The 24,664-nt window shown below is 46.8% G+C and overlaps 1 protein-coding gene across 5 annotated transcripts; it reads right to left on the minus strand.

Annotated features, from left to right (window-relative positions):
- Nucleotides 1–1,630: 1,630 nt before the first annotated feature.
- On the minus strand, nucleotides 1,631–24,535 carry RDM1 (RAD52 motif containing 1). Of its 5 annotated transcripts, none has more exons than XM_054014148.1 (7): nucleotides 24,416–24,535; nucleotides 14,648–14,827; nucleotides 13,886–14,008; nucleotides 12,804–12,966; nucleotides 11,630–11,728; nucleotides 6,449–6,537; nucleotides 1,631–3,814 (listed from the first exon to the last, which is right to left on the minus strand). In XM_054014148.1, exons 1-7 carry the CDS (start codon nucleotides 24,509–24,511, stop codon nucleotides 3,707–3,709), a joined length of 858 nt encoding a protein of 285 aa, XP_053870123.1. In that variant the 5' UTR covers nucleotides 24,512–24,535; the 3' UTR covers nucleotides 1,631–3,706. The 5 variants fall into 5 exon arrangements, with proteins under 5 accessions (XP_053870123.1, XP_053870127.1, XP_053870124.1 ...); XM_054014152.1 differs by lacking the exon at nucleotides 24,416–24,535 and adding an exon at nucleotides 22,967–23,050; XM_054014150.1 differs by lacking the exons at nucleotides 11,630–11,728; nucleotides 12,804–12,966 and having other exon boundaries at nucleotides 3,727–3,814.
- Between the last annotated feature and the right edge of the window lie 129 nt (nucleotides 24,536–24,664).

Raw genomic sequence — 24,664 nt, forward strand, 5'->3', positions numbered from 1 at the left:
AGGATGAATATAAAAAATCAACACAAGCATGTATGGACAAAATTAGAAAGGCCAAGGCACACATGGAGATTAAACTAGCTAGAGACATAAAGGGTAACAAGAAAACATTCAGATACATGAGAAGCAAGAGGAAGACCAAGAACAGGGCAGGCCCATTACTCAGCGAGGGAGGAAAGACAATAACAGAAAATGTGGAAATGGCAAAAAGTGCTAAATGCCTTTTTTGTTTCAAATTTCACCAAAAAGGTTAGTAGCGATTGGATGTCTAACATAGTGACTGCCAGTGAAAATGAGGTAGGACGTGAGGCTAAAATAGGGGAAGAACAAGTTAAAAATTAATTAGGGCAAGTCTACACGTAAAATGCTGCATCGGCATAGCTGCATCGATGGACCTCTGTCTCTATAGCACTTTAATGAAGTTGCTCTAAGCCAATGGAAGAGAGCTTGCTCATCGGCGTAGTTAATCCACCTCCCCGAGAGGTGGTAACTATGTCAGTGGGAGAAGCTCTCCTGTCGTCATAGCGCTGTCTACATGGGGGGCTAGGTCAGTATAACTACGACACTCAGGGATGAGGATTTTTAACACCCCTCAGTGACGTAGTTATATCGCTATAGTTCTGTCAGGTAGATCAGACCTTAGACAAGTTAGATGTCTTCAGGTTGGCAGGACCTGATGAAACACATCCTAGAACACTCAAGGAGATGACTGAGGAGATATCTGAGCCATTAGCAATTATCTTCGAAAACTCATGGAAGATGGGAGAGATTCCAGTGGACTGGAAGAGGGCAAATACAGTGCCAAGCTATAAAAAGGGGAATAAGGACAACCCGGGGAATTACAGACCAGTCAGCTTAACTTGAGTAGCTAGAAAAATAAATGGAGCAAATAATCAAGCAATCCATTTGCAAACACCTAGAAGATGATAACTAACAGTCAACGTGGATTTGTCAAAAACAAATCATGGTAAACCAACCTAATAGCTTTCTTTGACAGGGTAACAAGCCTTTTGGATGGGGTGGGGGAGCGGTAAAAGTGGTATATCTTGACTTTAGTAAGACTTTTGATACTGTCTTGCATGATCTTCCATAAACAAACTAGGGAAATACAACCTAGATGGAGCTGCTATAAGGTGGGTGCATAACGGTTTGGAAAACTATTCCTAGAGAGTAGTTATCAATGGTTCACAATCAAGCTGGAAGAGCATATTGAGTGGGGTCCCGCAGGGATTGGTCCTGAGTCTGGTTCTAATCAATATCTTCATCAATTATTTGGATAAGGGCATAGAGAATATATTTATAAAGTCTGTGGACAATACCAAACTGGGAGGGGTTGCAAGTTGTCAAGTCTCCTTCCCCACTCTGAACTTTAGGGTACAGATGTGGGGGCCTGCATGAAAACTTCTAAGCTTAACTACCAGCTTAGATCTGGTCCGCTGCCACCATTCCCAATGTGCTAATTCCCTTCCCTGGGTAGCCTTGGGAGACTCTTCACCAATTCCCTGGTGAATACCGATCCAAACCTCTTGGATCTTAAAACAAGGAGAAATTAACCATCCCCCCTCCTCTCTCCCACCAACTCCTGGTGGATCAAGAACCAACCCCCTTGGATCTAAAAACAAGGAAAAATCAATCAGGTTCTTAAAAAGAAGGCTTTTAATTAAAGAAAAAGATAAAAATCATCTCTGTAAAATCAGGATGGAAAATAACTTTACAGGGTAATCAAACTTAAAGAGCCGAGAGGACCCCCCCTCTAGCCTTGGGTTCAAAGTTATAGCAAACAGAGGTAAACACCCTAGTAAAAGGTACATTTACAAGTTGAGAAAACAAAGATAAAACTAACACGCCTTGCCTGGCTGTTTACTTACAAGTTTGAAATATGAGAGACTTGTTCAGAAAGATTTGGAGAGCCTGGATTGATGTCTGGCTCCTCTCAGTCCCAAGAGCGAACTCTCCCCAAAAACAAAGAGCACAAACAAAAGCCTTCCCCCCACCAAGATTTGAAAGTATCTTGTCCCCTTATTGGTCCTTTGGGTCAGGTGTCAGTCAGGTTACCTGAGCTTCTTAACCCTTTACAGGTAAAAGGATTTTGAAGTCTCTGGCCAGGAGGGATTTTATAGTATTGTACACAGGAGGGCTGTTACCCTTCCCTTTATAGTTATGACACAAGTGCTTTGGAGGATAGGATTAAAATTCAAAATGATCTGGACAAACTGGAGAAATGGCCTAAAGTCAATAGGATGCAATTCAATACAGACAAATGCAAAGTGCTCCACTTAGGAAGGAACAATCAGCTGCACACATACAAAATGGGCAATGACTGCCTAGGAAGCAGTGCTGTGCAGAAAGGGATCTGGAAGTCATAGTGGATCACAAGCGAACTGAGTCAAGTGTACCACTGTTGCATAAAAAGCAAACATCACTCTAGGATGTATCAGCAGGAATGTTGTAAGCAAGACATGAGAAGTAATTCTTCTGCTCTACTCTGCACTGATAAGGCCTCAACAATTTCAGGAAATATGTGGACACACTGGAGAAAATCTGGCAGAGAGCAACAAGAATGATTAAAGGTCTAGAAAACATGACCTATGAGGAAAGATTGGAAAAAATAGGTTTGTCTAGTCTGGAGAAGAGAGGACTGAGAGGAGGGGACGTGATGAGTTTTAAAGTACCTAAAAAGTTGTAACAAGGAGGAGGGTGAAAAATTGTCCTCCTTAACTTTTGAGGATAGGACAAGAAGCAATGGGCTTAAATTGCAGCAAGGAAGGTTTAGGTTGGACATTAGGAAAAATTTCCTGTCAGGGTGGTTAAGCACTGGAATAAATTGCCTAGGGAGGTTGTGGAATCTCCATCATTGGAGATTTTTAAGAGCAGGTTAGGAGCACGTTAGACAAACACCTGTCAGGGATGGTCTAGCTAATACTTAGTCCTGCCATGAGTGCAGGGACTGGACTAGATGACCTCTTGAGGTCCCTTCCAGTCTTACACTTCTATGATTTGGGGAATCTGTTATAACACCAAATAACCTGCATCTCTGAAGCTCACTTGTTTAATACAGGAAGCCTCATGCTGCAGTTTAATGTCAATGTAATGCAAAACTTGCACTTTCTAAGTGAAAAAGGGCCTTTGTTTGGCACTATGGCAGGTTAATCCAAAAAAGGAAAGGGCCCATAGGAAAATCGCTTTTATCTTGCAACTGACTGGCTTGGTAGATTACATGATAGTTAAAGAAATGTTTCTTAGGTGAGCATACAGGTGTCTGTGTGTGTAAATTCTGCAGCTACTTAAGGTTTCCTGTGGCAGGGCATCCACCTGCTCTCTCAGAGACTACACCTGGCCAACTGTGCACTGAGGGAAAAAATATCTTCCTGACCCCCACAGGTTGACCTGCTGAAACCCTGCAGCATGAAATTTGATTATAATCTATCTTAATGCAGAGCTGCAGCTGTTATGCCCATGCTGAAGGTAACGCAGGCAATCCTGGTGTTCTCAGGGCCCATGAAGGAAGGGATGAACCAGGGGATCCTTAGCTATGTTTGTCTGTCTTTATTTTAGTAACAATAGATGAACCATTTATTTCCACCACTGTATAATCAGAAAGAAATAAAGCATCTAAAATATTTAGCATGTGCAATGTCACAGCCTTATGCTTTCATTCCTGAGCAACGATTTGAAATACTGTAAAACTCCCAGAATACTTTAAGCCACACTAATTAGATTGTCTCCCCTCCAGCAGGTGCCCTTCATCGAAACAGAAATCAGACAGAAATTCTTCTTCTTCTTCAAGGTTCAGCTGCTCCAAGGACAAGTCATTGACCTGGAAAGAGAAATTAAGAGTATATCTGCTACTCAGCACCATATTTTAACCTTCTTTGCCATCTCCTGGAAATGCAGAACAAACCATTGTATTTTAATCACATTTCAGGAAAAAACTGCCTGCCTGGAATCATGTCAGTGCAAGAACATTGGATGGGGAACCTGTCAACAATCAACTCTCCATTCTGTATAGCTGGCATCTCTGCTAATTTCTGTGACTGACCAGCGTCACAAGCCAATGAAACAAAAGGAATCTCTCTCCTCCCAAGCTGCCCCTTTCAAGTTTATCATGAATAGCTGGCTCACTAGTTTGTGCGTTGAGAGTGAGGGCTTGTCTTCTCTACGGGGGAAATTGATGCAGCTGGTATCGATTTAGTGGGTCTAGTGAACACCCACTAAATTGACTGCAGAGCGCTCTCCAGTGGATCCTGGTACTCCACGTCTCTGAGAAGGGTAAGGGGAGTCAACTGGAGAGCGGCTCCCATTGATGCAGTGCAGTGAAGACACTAGGGTAAGTCAACTTAAGTTACGTCGACTCCAGCTACGTTATTCATGTAGCTGGAGTAGCGTAACTTAGGTTGACTTACCCCGGCAGTGAAGACAAGCCCTGAGAGATGTTATTAGTTCAAATCCCACAAGCCACCAAGGGAGGAAGACAATTTTGTGGTTAAAGCACAGGATAGATAAGATTTAGGTTTTGTTGCTTGGCTTTACCACAAACTTCCATTGACCGGAGTAAACCAATAGCTCTGGGGGCTTTAAAGCCCTTTGATATACTCAGATGGAAGGGGCAATGGAAAGGAAGATTTAAATGGAGAACAAAATAGCTCTACAAAGCAGGAGATCCATATTTTTCTTTAACAAAAAGGATAAAAAATAACCTAAGGCAATTCCACGGCACTTGGCACTGTAAATATATTAGATACAGAACTAAAACAAACCCTGTTTGAATGTCGTAATTATGAAAACACTGCTTTGCCTATGTGCACATTTTCTCCACCCAAACTGCTGGGGGTGCTGCGCAATGCCCAGTTGTGCTGCGGGCTGACTGTGTTGTGACATGTCCGATGCATTCCTTTAGAGGAGAAACATTTTGAACTGAACAGCCACAGCAAGTCCCACTGCTTTCATACTAAGCAAGGTGACTATTCCTTATTCAAGCCACATGTAAGGGTTGAATTTAAAAGTTCAGCTGTTTTTAAGTCCAGCATAAGAATTATGATTTTTTTTACATTGAAAAGATTTAATTTTTATGCTAATATAACGCAAAATCAACAGATTTCAGTCAACCCTTTACAAGTAATCACCTTTGGGCTTAGAGAACATAAGAACAGCCATACTGGCTCAGACCAATGGTCTGACATGGGGTCGTGTTGCACCCTTAACCATCTTGGCCAATAGCCATTGAGGGACCTGACCTTATTTAATTCTTTTTTCAACCTAGTTATGCTTTTGGCTTTCACACATTCCCTGGCAATAAGTTCTGCAGGTTGATGGTGCGTTGTGTGAAGGAGTACTTCCTTATGTTTGTTTTAAACTGGCCGCCTACTAATTTCATAAGGTGACCACTAGTTCTTCCATTATGTGAAGGGGTAAATAACACTTCCCAGCCTTTTTAACTTCTTCAGGTACAGAAGCTGTTCCATACCCCTAATCATTTCTGTAGTCCTTTTGTGCACCTTTCCCAATATCTTTTTTGAGATGGGGTGACCAGAACTGTATGCAATACTCAAGTTTTACGTAGACCATGGATTTATATAGTTGCATTATGATATTTTCTATTATCTATCCCTTTCCTAGTGGTTCCTAACATTGTTAGCTTTTCTGACTGCTCGTGCACGTTGAGCGGATATTTCAGAGAACCATCCACAGTGACTCCAAGATCTATCTTGAGCTAACTTAGACCCCATCATTTTGCATGTATAGTTAGAATTATTTTTTCTAATGTGCATCACTGCACTTATCAACAATCATTTTCATGTTGTCACCCATTCACCCAGTTTACTGAGATCCCTTTGTTAACTCTTTGCTGTCAGCTTCAGAACAAGTAGATGAAGTTCAACCCAAAGGAGAGTAATTTATTTTAAAACTGCTCTAAAGACTCATTTGGAAGTGAAGTGCCTTTTCAACCTTAATGAGAGTGTCACTCCCACACAATAGTACAGGAAGCAGGGGCCTGGGCTTTGTCATGAGTTATACTTCTGGGTCTGTTACAATGTGACTGAGAGCATGGTCTCTACATTGCATCCCTAGTGTCTCCTATGCTATTTAAAAAAATACATAATTTTGTGTAATGATATCAAGAAAATAATAACGTTTTAAAATATCCGTATACTGAATAATTGCAACCATACTCTAGGACATGGTAAGAAGAAATGCATTTTTAGGATCTACTAGATACATGATAAAGGGACTTGTAATGATTGCTGCTTGTATTCGAGTATGACTAAAACTGGAAATCAGTTCCCACATGCCGGTCTCAGGAGATGTGCCCAAGCAGGTTGGTGTCTACGTTCCCTCCTACTGTTGGCCGAGGTAGCACGACGATATTCTGTTGCTCATTCTGCTTCCTTTGTAGTGGAGTGCCGAGCTCGCCTGTCGTGGGACAGTGCAAGACAAAACAGCCTCTATTTACCTGAATAAGACCTCTCAGCTCCTCGTCTGTTAAGGAATCAATAGGTTCCTCTTGGGCAGAGTTGTACTCCACAGCCACCTTACCATTCTCTGAAACAAGCATGCAACATGAGAACTAAGGAGGTGTTTTCTTACTACTCGATTTAGTGACCACAAAATGATTCCATACTCTCTCAAGACTGGACTGAGCTTTATTATTCTGCTTTATAACTGCATGGAGAGCCAGGAGCATCAATCCCATGGGGACAGGCGATTTAGAAAGTTCAGAGATGGAGTAGGTACTAATTTTATCTGCTCATTGTTGGCATGGGGCAGGTGTGGGGGTTATAGCTCGTTTGTTCCTTTAAGGAATGCAAATACCTTTACTGTGTAAGATAAAACTGCCCACAGTAATGCAAGTAACACGTAGTAACTGCCACATCGCATGCAGGGTAAGAAGAAGAGCCTGTGGGGGCTGCTCTCACATATGGACTGAGGATTAAGGACCCAATCTTGCTTCCATTAACATCAATGGAAAGACTCCAGCAGACTTCAGTGGGAGCAGGTTTAGGTTTAAGGGATTAGACTTTTGTGTGGAGTTGGAGATATGGGAGATCTGAGAGCACGTGCTAAGAAGGGAATCCAATGATTTATGAAGCTACTCCTCACGCCCCCCATTTGAGAACACACTGTGCACAAACTAGTCTGACAATGCCAGGCTTTGAAATTACTTTGTACACGCTGTACCCCATTCCTTACTCTGGCCTAGAGCATCTGCTTTCCAGATCAGGCAGAAAAACCAAAGGCACTTAACTAGGCCGAGTAGAGACTGGCAAAGCAGAGGAGCCACAATCTGTGGAAAGCAGGGTACAAACAAACAAGAGGATGCTATTTACCTGCCTCTGCACAAGTGTCAGGTCTGACAGCAGGAAACCCAGCAGATATTTTACTCCAGAAATCCACTTCAGACCTGATCTAGAAGTACATTGCCTAGGAGTGTGAAAAAAGTCACTCCCCCAAACCAACCATAACTATGTTGACAAAACCCTCAGTGTAGATGCAGTTATGTCAACAGAAGAGTGCTTCTGTCAGCTTAGCTATCACCACTCGGGGAAGTGGTGTCACTGTGGCAGCAGAACTCCTTGTGTCAGCATAAACGGCGTCTACACTAGGGGGCGATGCCGGCACAGGCTTTGTAGGATAGTCATGGCCTAAGTGACATTTTAAAAGTCTAAGCCAGTAGTGGGAATTTAGGCTCTGATTCAGCACAGCATTTAAGCACATATTTAAATTCCATTGATTTCATGAAACTTAAGCCCACGTTTAAGTGCTTTGCTTTATCAGGGTCTGAGAGTGAGAATCAGTGTTTGCTGGAAAGATTGCGGCATATTCCTCTACTCATGAAAAATATTAAACACCAAATCTGCTCCATCAAAATCATCAGACTGGAAACTGACTTTGTTTCTTAAATGCAAAAAATCAATCAATCGATGTTTAATGCAAGTTTAGGAGTTATTCATTTAAACAAAGTATTGACGGATCAGCACCCATGAGGCACCTATGTTCAGATAGTGTGCATGAGTCCAATTCAATAGTTAATCAAAAGTCAGGTCCAAATGCCCTTCCACAAACCCTCTTCCCTTCCATGCAACTTGTGACAGGGATAAGTTAAATGCTCATGGACTAAAGGATTCATCTTCAGGAATGTCCATGGAGGCGCTCCCAAAACAGAGAGGGCCTTGTTCCGGCCTTAATGACAAACTTGAGAAAAGAGGAGAGCACAGGCCACCTGAGTGATCTCGATCGCCTTGCCTCAAGTCACGCCAGGCTTTCTGTATCAGCACACAGACACAGGGGTGTCTCTCTGGGCTCCCTGTAGACAGTGCAGTTACTGTATGTGTTATTTTAAGAATAGAGACCTGGATTGGATTCCCCACTCTGCCACAGAGTTCCTGCAACCTTGGGCAAAGCCCTTGGAGTAAAATTCTAAAGAGTGCACAAGTGACTCAGCAGCCCAAGTCTGTCTGAAAATTTCACCCTTAAGCTATAAAAAGGAACAGATAGTCCTGTGGCACCTTTAAGACTAACAGATGTATTGGAGCATAAGCTTTCGTGGGTGAATACCCACTTCGTCAGACGCATGTAATGGAAATTTCCAGAGGCAGGTATAAATATGCAGGCAAGAATCAGTCTGGAGATAACGAGGTTAGTTCCATCAGGGAGGGTGAGGTCCTCTGCTAGCAGTTGAGGTGTGAACACCAAGGGAGGAGAAACTGTTTTTGTAGTTGGCTAGCCATTCACAGTCTTTGTTTAATCCTGAGCTGATGGTGTCAAATTTGCAAATGAATTTGCATACCCTTCGGCTATGTCTGCAGCGTGAGCGAGGGGTGTGATTCCCAGCTCCCGTAGACATACTGGTGCTAACTCCCATCAAGCTGGCACAAGCATCAATAGCAGCGCAGCTCTGGTAGCATGTGCAGCAGCAGCACAGCTAGCACAAATCCGCCTGAAACTGCTGGGTATATGTAACACATGCTGCCGTGGCCACTACCATGGCTACACTGCTAGTTATACTTGATGAGAGCTAGCGTATTTCCCCCTGAGCTCGGAATACTAGCTCTGAGTGTAGACTCAGGTACTACAAGAATAGTGGTAAAGATAATAAATGCAATAGATAGATAAAATAAAACACATAGAATCATAGACGATTAGGGTTGGAAGGGACCTCAGGAGGTATCTAGTCCAACCCCCTGCTCAAAGCAGGACCAACCCCAACTAAATCATCCCAGCCAGGGCTTTGTCACGCCGGGTCTTCAAAACCTCTATGGATGGAGATTCCACCACCTCCCTAGGGAACCCATTCCAGTGCTTCACCACCCTCCAAGTGAAAATGTTTTTCCTAATATCCAACCTAGACTTCCCCCACTGCAACTTGAGACCATTACGCCTTGTTCTGTCATCTGCTACCACTGAGAACAGTCTAAATCCATCCTCTTTGGAACTCCCTTTCAGGTAGTTGAAAGCAGCTATCAAATCCCCCCTCATTCTTCTCTTCTGCAGACTAAACAATCCCAGTTCCCTCAGCCTCTCCTCATAAGTCATGTGCTCCAGCCCCCTAATAATTTTTGTTGCCCTCTGCTGGACTCTTTCCAATTTTTCCACATCCTTCTTGTACTGTGGGGCCCAAAACTGGACACAGTACTCCAGATGAGGCCACACCAATGCCGAATAGAGGGGAATGATCACGTCTCTTGATCCGTTGGCAATGCTCCTACTTATACAGCCCTAAATGCTGTTAGCCTTCTTGGCAACAAGGACATACTGTTGACTCATATCCAGCTTCTCGTCCACTGTAACCCCTAGGTCCTTTTCTGCAGAACTGCTGCCTAGCCTAGCTTGGTCCCTAGTCTGTAGCAGTGCATGGGATTCTTCCATCCTAAGTGCAGGACTCTGCACTTGTCCTTGTTGAACCTCATCAGATTTCTTTTGGCCCAATCCTCTAATTTGTCTAGGTCCCTCTGTATCCTATCCCTACCCTCCAGCGGATCTACCACTCCTCCCAGTTTAGCGTCATCTGCAAACCTGCTGAGGGTGCAGTCCACGCCATCCTCCAGATCATTAATGAAGATATTGAACAAAAACGGCCCCAGGACCGACCCTTGGGGCACTCTGCTTAATACTGGCTGCCAACTAGACATGGAGCCATTGATCACTACCCGTTGAGCCCGACGATCTAGCCAGCTTTCTATCCACCTTACAGTCCATTCATCCAGCCCATACTTCTTTAACTTGCTGGCAAGAATACTGTGGGAGACAGTATCAAATGCTTTGCTAAAGTCAAGGAATAACACGTCCACTGCTTTCCCCTCATCCACAGAGCCAGTTATCTCCTCATAGAAGGCAATTAGGTTAGTCAGGCATGACTTGCCCTTGGTGAATCCATGCTGACTGTTCCTGATCACTTTCCTCTCCTCTAAGTGCTTCATAATTGATTCCTTGGGGACCTGCTCCATGACTTTTCCAGGGACTGAGGTGAGGCTGACTGGCCTGTAGTTCCCCGGATCCTCCTCCTTCCCTTTTTTAAAGATAGGCACTACATTAGCTTTTTTCCAGTCTTCCGAGACCTCCCCCGATCGCTATGATTCTATGATTACACCCCTGCATGCTCGAGCAATATTTTTTATACGCCTCCTTAGTCATCTGTCCAAGTTTCCACTTCTTGTAAGCTTCCTTTTTGTGTTTGAGCTCACTGAAGATTTCACTGTTAAGCCAAGCTGGTCGCCTGCCATATTTGCTATTCTTTCTGCACATCGGGATGTTTTGTTCCTGCGCCCTCAATAAGGCTTCTTTAAAATACAGCCAGCTCTCCTGGACTCCTTCTCCCCTCATATTAGCCTCCCAGGAGATCCTGCCCATCAGTTCCCTGAGGGAGTCAAAGTCTGCTTTTCTGATGTCCAGAGTCCATATTCTGCTGCTCTCCTTTCTTCCTTTTGTCAGGATCCTGAACTCGACCATCTCATGGTCACTGCTGCCCAGGTTGCCACCCACTTCTACGTCCCCTACCAATTCTTCCCTGTTCGTGAGCAGCAGGTCAAGAGGAGAGAAGGTATCCAGTATTCTTATGTAGGCTAGTAGCCAGGTTCTGTAACAACAACTCTAAAGCTCAAGGAAGAGAGAGCCCCAGGTAACAGGTACAACACTGAGCAAAACAGTTACAAAATACACAACTTACCACACTGCAGGCCAGAGACAGCAGAAAGCTAGCCAGTAGTCAAAAATCATGTGTATTGGTGGGGCTGGGTTAATGTTGCTATTGGAGCCTTAACTTCTTCAAATCTTGGATTTGTGTTCAAATTTACAACCTCAATATAGTATTAATGCAGGATTTGCACTTGAAAGTGTCCAGGTTTTTAGACATTTGGCTGTTTCAGTTAGCTATATACCAAAAATACCTAATTTTTCCTTTACAATATGCCAAGTATATTTTCCTTCCACTCAGCTGACTCATTTGTTGCAAACTTTGCGCGCACACACAAATTTAAACTTTGAGCTGAGACCAAACAAGGAAGCTTTCAACCCTAAGCAACACTTTTGAGAAAATATATTTATAATAGTTAGTATTCACTATCATGAAACCTACAACACAACTATTCTCAGACAAAACCCTCCAGATATTTATAATCAATGTATAAAAATGCCTTACCTAAAACTATGAGAAGTATCTTCTGAAATGCACCCGACAGAGCTTTCTCAACTGCAAGTTTCTGAACATTTCCTGTTTTCATGACAAACTCAAGGGGATCTAAACCCAACAAGGCAGCAGAGTGTTATTTTCAAAGATTACATTTGAAAGCATGATGGTCATACAGTACTACCAAGAGCTTACTGCACAGTTAAATCCCTTCTGATAAGCAAACACTCACCCAGTAACTCATATTACTCAAGTAGGAAGACTGTTTACTGCAGCACTTTTAAAATTATTTATAACATGGAAGTGCCATGAAACCTCAACCCTGACCAGGGCCCTATGGTATTAGGCACCGTACAGACATATAGTGACACACCACTCCTTCCCCAAAGAGTTTACATCTAACACCCATAGCAGCCAACCTGACAGTGCGGAGCCCTGCTGCCAGCTAGTGTGTGTGATGCAGACACTCTGTCCACTAAGAACTGGACGAGTATCAAACCCATTTCACGTAATTAAGACTACAATTATGTCATGGAGGTCACAGAATCCGTGACTTCCACTGACCTCCGTGACATTTTCTGCCTCGGGGCCAGAGCTCCCAGCCAGCCCTGCCTCCACAGCTGCCAGCCCCCACACTGATTGGGGGGACCCCCCCGCAGCTGCCCAGCCATGGCGGGTGGACCCCCCCAGCAGCCCCCAGCCCCACAAGCCGAGGGACCCCAGAGTTCCCCACACCGCAGTGGGTGCTGAACCTGTCTACCCCTTTTGTGAGGGATATTTTTAGAAAGTCAGGGACAGGTCACGGGCTTCCATGAATTTTTGTCTATTGCCCATGATCTGTCCCTGACTTTCATTAAAAATATCCGTGACAATAACTTAGCCTTACACATAATGCATTCGAGAAAAGTGCCTGTGATGGAGCGCCAATGAGCACTAAAGAAAGACGTGAAAGGAAAAGAAACGAGAGAGATAGCGATAAAAAACAGAGAGGAGAGGAAGGGAGAGAAGAGTGCTGGTCCTGTAGCTTTGGTAACCCACAGCGTTTATTACGAACACCTACCTGGACAACCTGGTAGTGCACAGGCCCACCCTGCAGTGCAATATTCTAGTGCCTTTGAACGTCTAGCAGAGTGGAAGCGATCAACACGAACAATCACAAAGTTACCGAATTGCACTGGACACGTACCTCGGCCATTTTCTACATATGCCTCAGCAATGCCAAGTCCTCTGGTGCAGATCCCATGATGGGGCAGTGTTACTTCCACAACGCATAGGTATTTCAGGCACTGCCTCTCTGGCAACCCTCCCAGCTCCTCATTCTCCAAGTCAAACCCAGAAATATTCTGCAGCTGTTGGGATTTACATTTTCAAACCATCACAGAAGGATTTTGATGCAGCTTTTACTGTGCATTTATCAATACTTAGACAATCATCAAAGTGATCGGCAACAGGAACCTTTGTGGCTGAGAAAAGATACTGCAGATACAGGGAAGGGAGCTGTTGCGTGTCAGGCTCAAGAGTGGTTTCCTTGGGAAGTGGCGCTAAGACCGGTGTTTTAGTACCCAAGGGACAGTGCAACTGGTTGAAGAATTGGGGATAGCAGTGAGAGAGGGGAGCCAGAGAGATGGCATGGGGTCCATCCAGGGAGCTAGTAAGTATCTGCGTAAGAGAGGATGTCCGTTAGATGAGACCTGGTGACCAGACCTGGCAGGGATGGTAGGAAAAAGAGATTAATAGATTTTTATTACCAGAAGGGATGGCTGTGATATAAACACTGAGCCCAATAACTATGGTGAAGCCAGAGCAGGCATGTCCAAACTTTCTACCCTGAGGGCCAAGCATTTCATTTCAAGAAGCTCCAGCAGCCACCACCCTCTCTGCCAATCAGGCTTGCAATCTCCAAGTTGTCTTTGACTGCTCGCGTCAAACGCAGGGTATTGCCAAATCTTGGCTCTTCTCTCTTCCCCACAGTCTGAAGATCTGGTACCTCCATGTCTGGCCCTAGCGCTAGGCTAAGTTTCTGAACTCATTACCTCCCTCAGTACAGCAACTCCTTCCGGCCGGTCTACCCAATAACCAGGTAATTGTCTGACATTTTGTCCAAAATGCAGCTGCTAAGGCTCTCTTCACTGCCCGTCGATCAGACCAAGTCACTTCCCCATTTCGAATCCCTCCATCAGCTCCCCAGATCAAGAATAAGGGGATGAGGAAGGGAACAAAAGGGGGGGATGATGGAGGGAACAAAAGAATACAAGAAGGGCTTCTTACCGTAATGATCCGGTTCGACCAGCCATTGAAGCCAAGGTAATAATTGGCTAATTCCTTACACTTGTAACTCCTCAGAGCAAGGACTTGCTGCTGAAAGGCCTTCTGTCTGGTGCAAATGCAAACCTGCCCAGAGGAGAAAAGCCCTAGATGGATTAGATGAGACTGGCTTTGTAGGCAGGGAGCTGTAAGTATTCACTAGCACTGCTCTTCCTGTTCCATATGACCAGGCTCTTAGTGCTCCAGGGTCCCACTGAAGAACCAGCGTTGATAGCTCTGGGAGCACAAGGGTGATGGTACCCCACTCCCTGTCCTCCTCAGAGGCAGCAGTGGTTCTGGGAGGTGGCAAATGCAGCCTTGCCATCCCTGGTTGTCAGACATGATGCCCCACCCAACGGAAGCAGTGATTCCAGGAGAGAGTGGTAGCGATGTTAGTGTAACAGACGCCCCTGAGCATTCCAGCAGCTACCCCTCAAGAGAGTGGAAATAAAGGGAATGATTTACTGCTGGATCTGTATGAGGGTCCAGCAAGACCCTAACATGCCATCGAGATACAGGGCTTCAAGGACCGTGATCCCGCCCCTCAAATGGAGAAGACTCTACAGCCACTTGTGTTCCCCTGCGTCAGCACCACCCTGAGCCCTGAGGCAGACATCTCAGGGCCCCAGCCTATGTCCCTTCCCCCAGAGACTCCAGGATACCACCCTATTCCTAGAAACCTCTCAGCCAATAACTGGAAGTTCCACCTTGTTTTAATTCACTTACCTTTAAGGGAGATTTCTGAAATAATCTTTGCCTGTTGCACGCACGTTGGGCTCTGCTGGCATCTCTAGCTGAATAGAACTTGACCAGGGCATAATACCCAGGCCCCGCGACTGCAGCATTTCTGTGAACTCGAACTGAATACAGCAACCCAAACTCAGAAAATGCTGAAAACAGAGAATGCTGAGGAAAAAAGAGAAAAACAAAGAGCAGTACTAAGGAGATAGAGCAACAGCCAAGAGGCACTGTGAACAGGGACTCTCTACAAGCCTTGATTATTAATTACCGAGTATTTTTCCTACTATCAGTTTCTTCCTCTAACAATAATAAACCCCTTGAGTAATTAACATGGGTAAAATATAACTTGAGTGTTTGGTTTGGACAGATATTGTCTCTGACTCCTTACATAGGAATATAGGAACTGCCAGGCTGGATCAGACCCAACATCCATCTAGTGCAGGAGTTCTCACAAGAAATTTTTGGTGGCTTCAGAGTGCAGCCACCAACTCTTGCTGGTCGCCGCTCTGACAATTTTTCATAGAATACTTAATTAACTTTAGGAAAAACAACTTTAGGAGGGCAATGAAAATAATTAGGGGGCTGGGGCACATGACTTACGAGGAGAGGCTGAGGGAACTGGGGTTATTTAGTCTGCAGAAGAGAAGGGCGGGGGGGGGGGGGGGAATTGGCTAGCAGCCTTCAACTACCTGAAGGGGGGTTCCAAAGAGGATGGAGCTCGGCTGTTCTCAGTGGTGGTAGATGACAGAAACAAGAAGCAATGGTCTCAAGTTGCAGTGGGGGAGGTCTAGGTTGCATATTAGGAAACACTATTTCCCTAGGAGGGTGGTGAAGCACTGGAATGGGTTCCCTAGGGAGGTGGTGGAATCTCCATCCTTAGAGGTTTTTAAGGCCTGGCTTGACAAAGCCCTGGCAGGGATGATTTAGTTGGGGATTGGTCCTGCTTTGAGCAGGGGGTTGGACTAGATCAGGGATCTCAAACTCAAATCCCCACGAGGGCCACATAAGGACTAGTGTATTGGTCCGAGGGCCGCATCGCTGAAACTTTTTCATACAATGATACAAAAGTATAGAAAAAATGAAGAATATAGTATGCTATTAAAAGTCGATGTATTAACTTTTTAAAAACTGTAATGTGAAGAGGGGTTTTAATAAAATATAAACACCTGTAACTATTCCTTATGTGATCAGTAATACTGATGATGATCTACACTAACAGTCTATCAACATAGTGTAATGGCAGGAACTTTTTAAAGTAACTATTCATACAAAATATGTTGCCACTTTTAACATTCTTCCCAACAGGGCCGGCTCCAAGTTTTTTGCCGCCCCAAGCAAAAAAAATGTCCCGTGCCCCCTCCCGGCTCCACCCCAACTCCGCCCCATTCCAACCCCTTCCCCAAATCCCCAGCCCCGCCTCCTCCCCTGGGCATGGCGCATTTCCCCTCCTACCCCTCCCTCCCGTCCCAGGCAAGCCTGGGAGGGATGGGGGAGAAGCGGAGCAGCGGTGGGCTCGGGGGAGCAGGTGGCAGTGGAGTGGAGGTGAGCTGGGAGGGAGGGAGCAGTTCCTCTGCCCCCCCCCCGGTTACTTCCTGCGGCCCTCCCCACGTACCCTACCACTGCAGCTCACCTCTGCTCAGGGCCGGCTCCCGGCTTTTTGTGTCCCAAGGAAAAAAAAAAGGAGCTGGCATGCCGCCCCAAGCACATGCTTGGAGTGCTGGTGCCTACAGCCGGCCCTGCTTCCCAACTACTCACAGCAAAGAATCATACATGCTGAACTTCATACCTCTGACTGCTCGTCTAGTCCATGAGGCCCCGCCCCTGCCCCGTCTCTTCCTACCCCTTCCCTGCCTCCATTCCAACCCCTTCCCCAAAGTCCCCGCCCCAACTCCGCTCCCTCCCTGCCCCATTCCAACCCCTTCCCTGCCGCGTCTCCGCTCCTCCCCCTCACACCTGGAAAGTCCTAAGTGCTGGGAGGCAGGCGGAGGAGCGGAGACACAGCGCGCTGGGTGGGGGAGGAGGGGAGCTTGGTTGCTGGTGGAGTCGGCACCTATGGTGGGCCGCAGGAAATAACTCTGCGGGCTGCCATGTGTTTGAGACCCCTGAACTAGGTGACCTCCTGAGGTCTCTTCCAACCCTAATATTCTACGATTCTATAATTCTAAATAAATATGCACAGATACATGTCCAAATCATTGTAATTTTTTTTTTTTTTTGCAGACTCAATAATAAAAATTATGTGCAGTTGTTTCTATTCTTTACTAGAACTAAACAGACTAGAAACACAAATAAGGTACTTTGCATGTTCTTGTCCTTTTTGTTATTTTCTTTCGCTCCCCCCCTCAACTTTTTTTAGACTTGCTGGCTAGTAAGTTGCTGCTGTGAAAAGTGATACTTGTATGTTAATATCACTTTTCACAGCCTCCCAGCCAGCTACTAAGGCTTTATCTACATTACAGACATTACAGCGGCCGAGTTGTCGCTGTGAGGTCTCCCGTGCAGCTGCTCTATGCCGGTGGGAGAAGCTCTCCTGCTGGCATAATTAAACCATCTCCAATGAACGGCGGTAGCTATGTTGGCAGGAGCTGGGGCTGGAGATGGAGCCCAAAGCCCTGTGGCTGGAGCCTGACCCCACCACCCCCAGGAAGATGGGGAACTCACTGCTGCTTGCTCTAGTGTTTGTCTCCCCAGCCAAGGCTCAACCTCTGCTGGAGGCCCCAAGGGAGGGGCTGCTGCTTCCCTTCCCCACCCCACCCATGCCAATCATCACCCAGGAGGCTGTGGCCGCAAGAAAAGCCCCTGGTGGCCACGATGGCTGCATTTGAGAAACACTGATCTAGTCCAGTATCCTGTCTCCAACAGTAGCCGGCACCAGATGCTTCAAAGGAAGGTTCAAGAAGCTTCACAGTGGCCAGGTGTAGGATAATCTGCCCGCCCATGAAGGCCTCATCCTAGTCCCGAATTGTTAGATTCATAGATCCCTAGGCCAGAAGGGACCATTGTGATCACCTAGCCTGACCTCCTGCATAACACAGGTCATACAACCATCCCAAAATAATTCCCAGAGCAGAAATTTTAGAAAAACGTCCAACTTTGATTTAAAAACTGCCAGAGATGGAGAATCCACCATGACCCTTGGTAAATTGCTCCACTGATTAATTACCCTCACTGTTAAAAACATACACCTTATCTCCAGTCGGAATCTATCTAGTTCCAGCCATTGGATTGTGTTATACTTGTCTCTGCTAGACTGAAGAGCCCATTATCAACTATTTGTTCCCCATACAGGTAATTATAGACTGTGATCAAGTCACCCCATAACTTTCTTGTGGTTAAGCTAAATAAATTGAGCTCCTTGAGTCTACCACTAAAAGGCATTTTTTCTAACCCTTTAACCTTTTTGGGGGTTCTTCTCTGAACCGTTTCTAATTTATCAACATCATTTTTGAATTATGGACACAGTATTCTACCAGTGATTAAACTGGTCACAGTATTCCAGCAGCGGTCTCACCAGCGCCAAACAAAGAGGCGAAATAACCTCTCTACTCCTACTTGAGATCCCCATTTATTCATCCAAGGATCACATTAGCACTGGGAGCTGGTGTTCAGTTGATTACCCACCACGGCCCCCAAATCAAGGTCCCTTCCAGTTCTAGGAGATCTCCATTTTTAAATCTGTATCACGGTCACTATTTCCCAGGATAGAGTTCCGCATCCTGTAAGTATGGCCTACAGGCTTTGTTTCTATAGGTATACATTTACATTGTGCCCAGCTTACCAAGTGATCCAGACCACCCTGAATCAGTGACCTGTTCTTGTCATTATTTACCTCTCCCCCAACTTGTGTGTCATCTGCAAACTTTCATCAGTGATGATTTTGTTTCTTCCAGGTCATTGATAATAATGTTAAATAGCTAAGAGCCAAGAACCATTCCCTGCAGGACCCCACTAGAAACACACCTGATCAATGATGATTCCCCATTTATAATTACATTGAGACTTATCAGTTAGCCAGTTTTTAATCTATTTGGAGTGTTGTGACATTCTATACCTTGCGGGAGCATCCTGTAACCCCCATATTCCTCATTTTTATATAATCGTTATCTTACATATAAAACATGCCTTGTAAGGTATTAGCAGAAAGGTCATGATCTGCTGAAAGTCACTTCTCTATCCATATATGCATATCATTAATGCATATGAAGTTGTGAGAATTGTGTTGTATGGTTGTCACTAAAACATGCTGTAAGTTGGGGAATCAGCCAGATATCTCCCCAGAGGCAACAGCAAGGAAAATAACCAACAGCTGGGCAGGGTTTCAAATAACCCAACAACCACCATTGTCCAGCAAAGGAGCAACAATTCAATGACTCATCTGCATGAGGCCACAAAAGGGGAATTGCTCAACATTGCCTGGAGACTGAGGGCTTGTCTACACTGGCAATGCTAAAGATATTGCAGTCCTTAATACACAGGTTTGTTCCTTAAACCTGGGCCAATCTCCTCTGTTGGAGTCTTGTCTTCTTCTCACTGTCTTAGGGCACGTCTTCACTAGCAACGTTAAAGTGCTGCCTCGTGTGGTCGCGGCGCAGCACTCTCCCAGCACAGTGCTTTTTGTTTACACTGGTGCTTTACAGCGCTGAAACTTGCTGCGCTCAGGGGGGTGTTTTTTCACACCCCTGAGCGAGGAAGTTGCAGCGCTGTAAATTGCCAGTGTAGACAAGCCCTGAGCAATGCCCCAGACATGCTTGGACTTGTGTTTTCCAAGAACATGGCCTGAGGGTATAAAACAGACAGAGTGGACACATACTGGGTCCTTCTCCTGCCCCCATCTACGCTGCAAGCAACTGAGCTTAAAGCAGCGCTTTAAAGTTGCTAGTGAAGATGTGCCCTAAGACAGAGAGGAGCAGACAAGACTCCAATAGAGGAGATTGGCCCAGGTTTAAGGAACAAACCTGTATATTAAGGACTGCAATATCCAGGGGGGTGAGAAAAATTGCTTAGTCTAGTTGTTGCCCGGGATAGAGAGTTTAGACTGCATGATATTTTATTTCATTTTGGTAACGAACTCTGACTTTTTGCCTAGCACTTAATATCACTTAAAATCTCTCTTTTGTAGTCAATAAATGTGTTTAACTGTTTATCTCTACCAGTAAGTTTGTATGAAGTGGGTAGCAAAACTGCTCAGGGTACGAAGGCTAGTGTATATCCACTTTCCATCGATGCAGTGGTGAACCAATTAATAAATTTGCATTGCTCATCTTGAGCAGTGCAAGAAAGTACATTCCTGAGGTACAGTGCTGGGAGCTGGGGAGATTTGGCTCTGGAGCCTCTCTCTGTGCGATTCATGAGTGGCTCTGGGAACATTCATGCAATCTAGCTGGGATTGGGGAGCCACATGCTGTTGTGCTGAGTGATCACAGTGCCTGGAGGGGTTTGCTGCTGGTCACTAGCAAGGCATTGTGAAAGACAGCCCAGGCTGGAGAGAATTAAGGGTGCACAGCAGTTCCACAGTTCCAGGCTGCACCCTGGGGATCCTGTCACAAGTGTTTTATGTTAAAAACCAGAATGATATAAAATTATCAAAATGCACTATACCTCCAAGTCAAACACCTTCAACCAAACTTGTAATCTCATTTAAAAAAAAAGAGAGTTATCAAGTTAATATAACAGTACACTTCTACCCCGATATAACGCGACCCGATATAACACGAATTCGGATATAATGTGGTAAAGCAGCGCTCCGGGGGGGGGCCGGGGCTACGCACTCCGGTGGATCAAAGCAAGTTCGATATAACGCGGTTTCACCTGTAATGCGGTAAGATTTTTTGGCTCCCAAGGACAGCGTTATATCAGAGTAGAGGTGTATCTATTTTCCAGAAACCCACGTTGATTGGTATTAATCCTATTACCCTCCATTAATTCTTTATTAATCAAATCCCATAGCAGCCTCTCCATTATCTTGCCCAGGATCAGTTTCAGATTGACAAGCCTATAATTATCCAGGTCTTTCCATTTAACCTTTACAAATATTAGCACAACAGTAGCTTTCTTCCAGTCTTCTGGAACTTCCCCCGTGTCCCAAGACTATTGAAAATCAACATTAAATGTCCATCAAGTCATCAGCCAGCTTTAAAAATAACAAAAACACCATACTCTTGGAACAAGTTATATGGACTTATTTAAAAATGGCTAACATTAGTAGCTGCTGTTTAACACCCTCCTGAGATACTAGTAGAATGGGAAGAGTATTATCATATGACACGATGCCATCATCTGTTTTTCCTCCCTAAAAACTTTTTCTTATTACTATTGAGAATTCTACCATTGCCATCTAGTCATGGCCTAATACCATTATTAAGATTATTTTGTTCCTAATATACTTTAAAAATTCCTCAGTGTCCTGAACTCTGCTGGCCGTAGATTTCTCGTTCTGTCCCCTTTGCTCCCCTACTAATTTTCTACAACTCCTAGCTTGTGATTCATATTCATTATTATCAACTTCCCCTTTCTTCCATTTATATATTTTATAGCAGCCTTTACTTCCCCTCTAAACCAGCTTGTTTTTTTTAAACCAGTTATGGCCTACTTCCTTGATTGTGGCTTTTAGGGCAGGTAGTAAAGCATTCTTAAAGAATTCACTTCCCAATTATCACTCACATTTTTCTGATTAAATTCTTCCCTCCCAGACAATCTGACTCATAACTGTTTTCAGCTTTGTGAAATTGGCCCATTTAAAGCCCCCCATCTGGCATTCATTCAATGTGCACAATACAAATGTAGTCAAGTCATGATCACTTGTACCTAAGTTACTATTAATTTTTAGTTCTGTGATTAATTCCTATGTGTCATGACCAGGGCCGGATTAACCTTTTGTGGGCCCGGCACCAAACATATTTGTGGGCCCCCCAGTGGTTGTGATAGGCCCCTTCCAAGTGTGGGCCCGGCGTGACAGCACCATTGATGCCATAGTAAATGTGGTATTGCCAGGATGGGGTTGGAAACATTTATTCAAAAACAAAGTAAGATATTTGAAGCCACACTTGATTGAGACCTCCACTCAGCCCATAGAGAACAAACTGGGCTAACAGCAATGTACCCAGAATACCACTGAATTTGGTTTGTGTGAAAGGGGGTTGTTAATTTTGTCCTTTTGTTTAAACACTCAGGGCCGGCTTGGGCCCCTGAACATAAGTGCTTAATTAGCACACTTATGAGCCATATTAATTCTGGATGTAGCAGTCAGTGGTGTCACACCTGCATCTCCCCTCACCACCACCCAAAGTTATGTTTCATGAATACATTTTTTTAAAGTTGTATTTTCTACTTTGGTACAATAATGTTTACAAAACTTTGGGGCAGAGTGTTGGGAGGAAAATTGTTGGTGCCCATCTTTTGCAGGGAGAAAGAGCCACAGAGAGAGAGACACACACTTTACTCCAAAGGCTACCACAATCCAGCCTCAAGCTCCTACACTAACCTTCACACCTGGGCTCTCCCTCCACCCCACACAACTAACCCCCAAAGAAGGGCTCTCCTCAATCTCCCTACTACTGCCTGCCCCCCCGCCCCACTTTCACCCCAGGGCTGATACCTCCCTCCCTTCTACTATCCCCCCGCACTGAGCCAACCCTGACTTCCCCCCCCCCCACCACACCAACTCCCACCTTAACACCCTGCTTCTCCTACACCCCCCACATGGAGTCACCACTGGCTTCTATATTGCACCTGGACTTCCCCCACAACTGCCCCTTTTCCCCCAAACCACACTGCCCCCCCTCCCTGGATTGCAGGGGGGCAGTTTCTGGGCATTCCCACTGACAGGGGGTGCAGCAGCCAGCATTGACAAGCCCTGCCGTCACCACCCCTGCTGCTCCCAGAGACCACGGACAACCACCCCCCATCCTGAAGTTGAAGGGTCGAGACAGTACCCAGGTGCCTCTGGGCATCATGGTCACTGGGGGGCTGCACACCACCCGGGAGTCACAGCACCGCAGCTGCCCCCAGCTCCCCGTTGCCCTAGGAGAATGGGGGAGACAGGAGCTCCTATCCTGTGCCCCAAAGGGAGGGAAGGCGCAGCGGGATTAGCGCCAGGAATCCTTGCCCTGCACCAGACCATTTCCTTGCTTGCGATTCTTTTTGGTCCGCTCCGTGCACTTCAGCTGGGGTGGCTGATAGCATGGCATGGGGAATTCTGGGACTAGTAGTGCAGCTGCCAGTGCAGATCCCAGGGGCCCAGCGGAACACAGCAGCATGCAAACTACAACTCCCAGCACACCCTGCAACACCCAGTCTCTGTTGCACCTGCACACTGCGCTCCCCCAGGCGGCTGAGTGTTTCAGCTGGCACTGGGAAGTTGCTGACTCTTCGCATTGCTGGGCTGTGACCCAGGCTGGATTAACACTTTGTTGGGCCCCTTCCAAGTGTGGACCTGGTGCCACCGGAGCCATTGTAAACCCAGTACTGGCATGACGAGGTCTAATGTATTCTCTTGCATCATGTACAACAACACTTTTTGATTGAGGAAATTGTCACCTATAACATTGAGAGACTGGTGTAAAAACAGGGTTGCCAGGTGTCTGGTTTTCAACCAGAATGCCTGGTCGAAAAGGGACCCTGGTGGCTCCGGTCAGCACTGCTGACCAGCCCATTAAAAGTCTGGTCGGCGGTGCAGTGGGGCTCAGGTAGGCTCCCTGCCTGCCATGGCTCCCATAAGCAGCAACATGTGCCCCCTCCAACTCCAAAGCGTAGGGGCAGCCAAAGGGCTCCACACGCCGCCCACGCCCAAGCTCCGCTGATCCCATTGGCCGGGAACCATGGACAACGGAAGCTGTGGGGGTGGCGCCTGAGGACAGGGCAGCGCGCAGAGCCACCTGGCCACACCTCCACGTAGGAGCTGGAGGGGGAACATGCCACTGCTTCCGGCAGTTGCCTGAGATAAGCATCTCCCATAGCCCCAACCCCCTGCCCCGATCCCTCTCCCATCCTCTAAACCCCTCAGTCCCAGCCCAGAGCATCTTCCTATGCCCTAAACTCCTAATCCCCAGCCCCACCCCAGGGCCTGCACCCCCAGCTGGAGCCCTTACCCCTCCCCACCCATGCCCTGATCCCCCCACATCCTAAACCCCCAATTGCTGGCCCCATCCCAGAACCCGCACTCCCGGACAGAGCCCTCCTTCCTCCCTATAACCCAACCTCCTGCCCAAGCCCAAAGCCCCTCCACCCTGAACCCTTTTCTGCACCCACCCCAGAACCGACCCCCCAAGTCCAGAGCCTTTACCTCCTCCCACACCCCTGGCCCATCCGGATCCCCCTCCTGCCCGCCAAACCCCTCAGTGCCAGCCCAGAGCCCCCTCCTGCACCCAAACCCCTCATCCCCAGCCCCACCCCACACTAGACCCCCCACACCTCAGCCCAGAGCCCCCTCCTGCACCCAAACCCCTCATCCCCAGCCCCACCCCACCCCTCAACCCCACACCTCAGCCCAGAGCCCCCTCCTGCACCCCCAGCCCGGTGAAAATGAGTGAGGGTGGGGGAGAGCAGCGGCGGGAGGGGGAGGGGCTCGGAGGAGGGGCGGGTGTCCGGGTTTGTGCAGCCGCCGGAAAACCTGAACCCGGAGATTGGATCTCCCGCCTCCTGCGGGCATTAGCGATCCCAGCACTGACCGGGGGGGGGGGTCCCACGGCAAGTCCGTGCACGGGGCGGGGCGGGGCGGGAGTCCCCTGGGTCCAGCGCCGCCACCCTGGGTCTCACCTCCGCCCCCTCCTCTAGTCCCCAGACCAGCAGGGCCTTGCCGCTCTCCGTAGGGACCCGGAACGCCAGCACCTCGGGGCGGGCCGCCAGCGCCATGCGGGGCGTCAGCAACAGCCTCCAGCCAACCACCGCCCGGCCCGGCTCCGCCTCCAGCCAACCACCGCCCGGCCCCGCTTCGCCTCGCCTCCAGCCAACCACCGCCCGGCCCGGCTCCGCCTCCAGCCAACCACCGCCCGGCCCGGCCCCGCT

Source organism: Malaclemys terrapin, chromosome 25 (genome assembly GCF_027887155.1).
Source record: "Malaclemys terrapin pileata isolate rMalTer1 chromosome 25, rMalTer1.hap1, whole genome shotgun sequence".
In the NCBI taxonomy this organism is placed as follows: Eukaryota; Metazoa; Chordata; order Testudines; family Emydidae; genus Malaclemys; species Malaclemys terrapin.

What these genes read in the sequence shown, in the direction of transcription:
- RDM1 (XM_054014148.1), bottom strand. Translation starts at nt 24,511, where the DNA reads ATGGCGCTGGCGGCCCGCCCCGAGGTGCTGGCGTTCCGGGTCCCTACG. An exon ending in GGTCGAACCGGATCATTACG is followed by an intron (nt 12,967 to 13,885) that starts GTAAGAAGCCCT and finishes AAATCCCAACAG; the next exon opens with CTGCAGAATATTTCTGGGTT. An exon ending in GATACTTCTCATAGTTTTAG is followed by an intron (nt 6,538 to 11,629) that starts GTAAGGCATTTT and finishes TGCTTGTTTCAG; the next exon opens with AGAATGGTAAGGTGGCTGTG.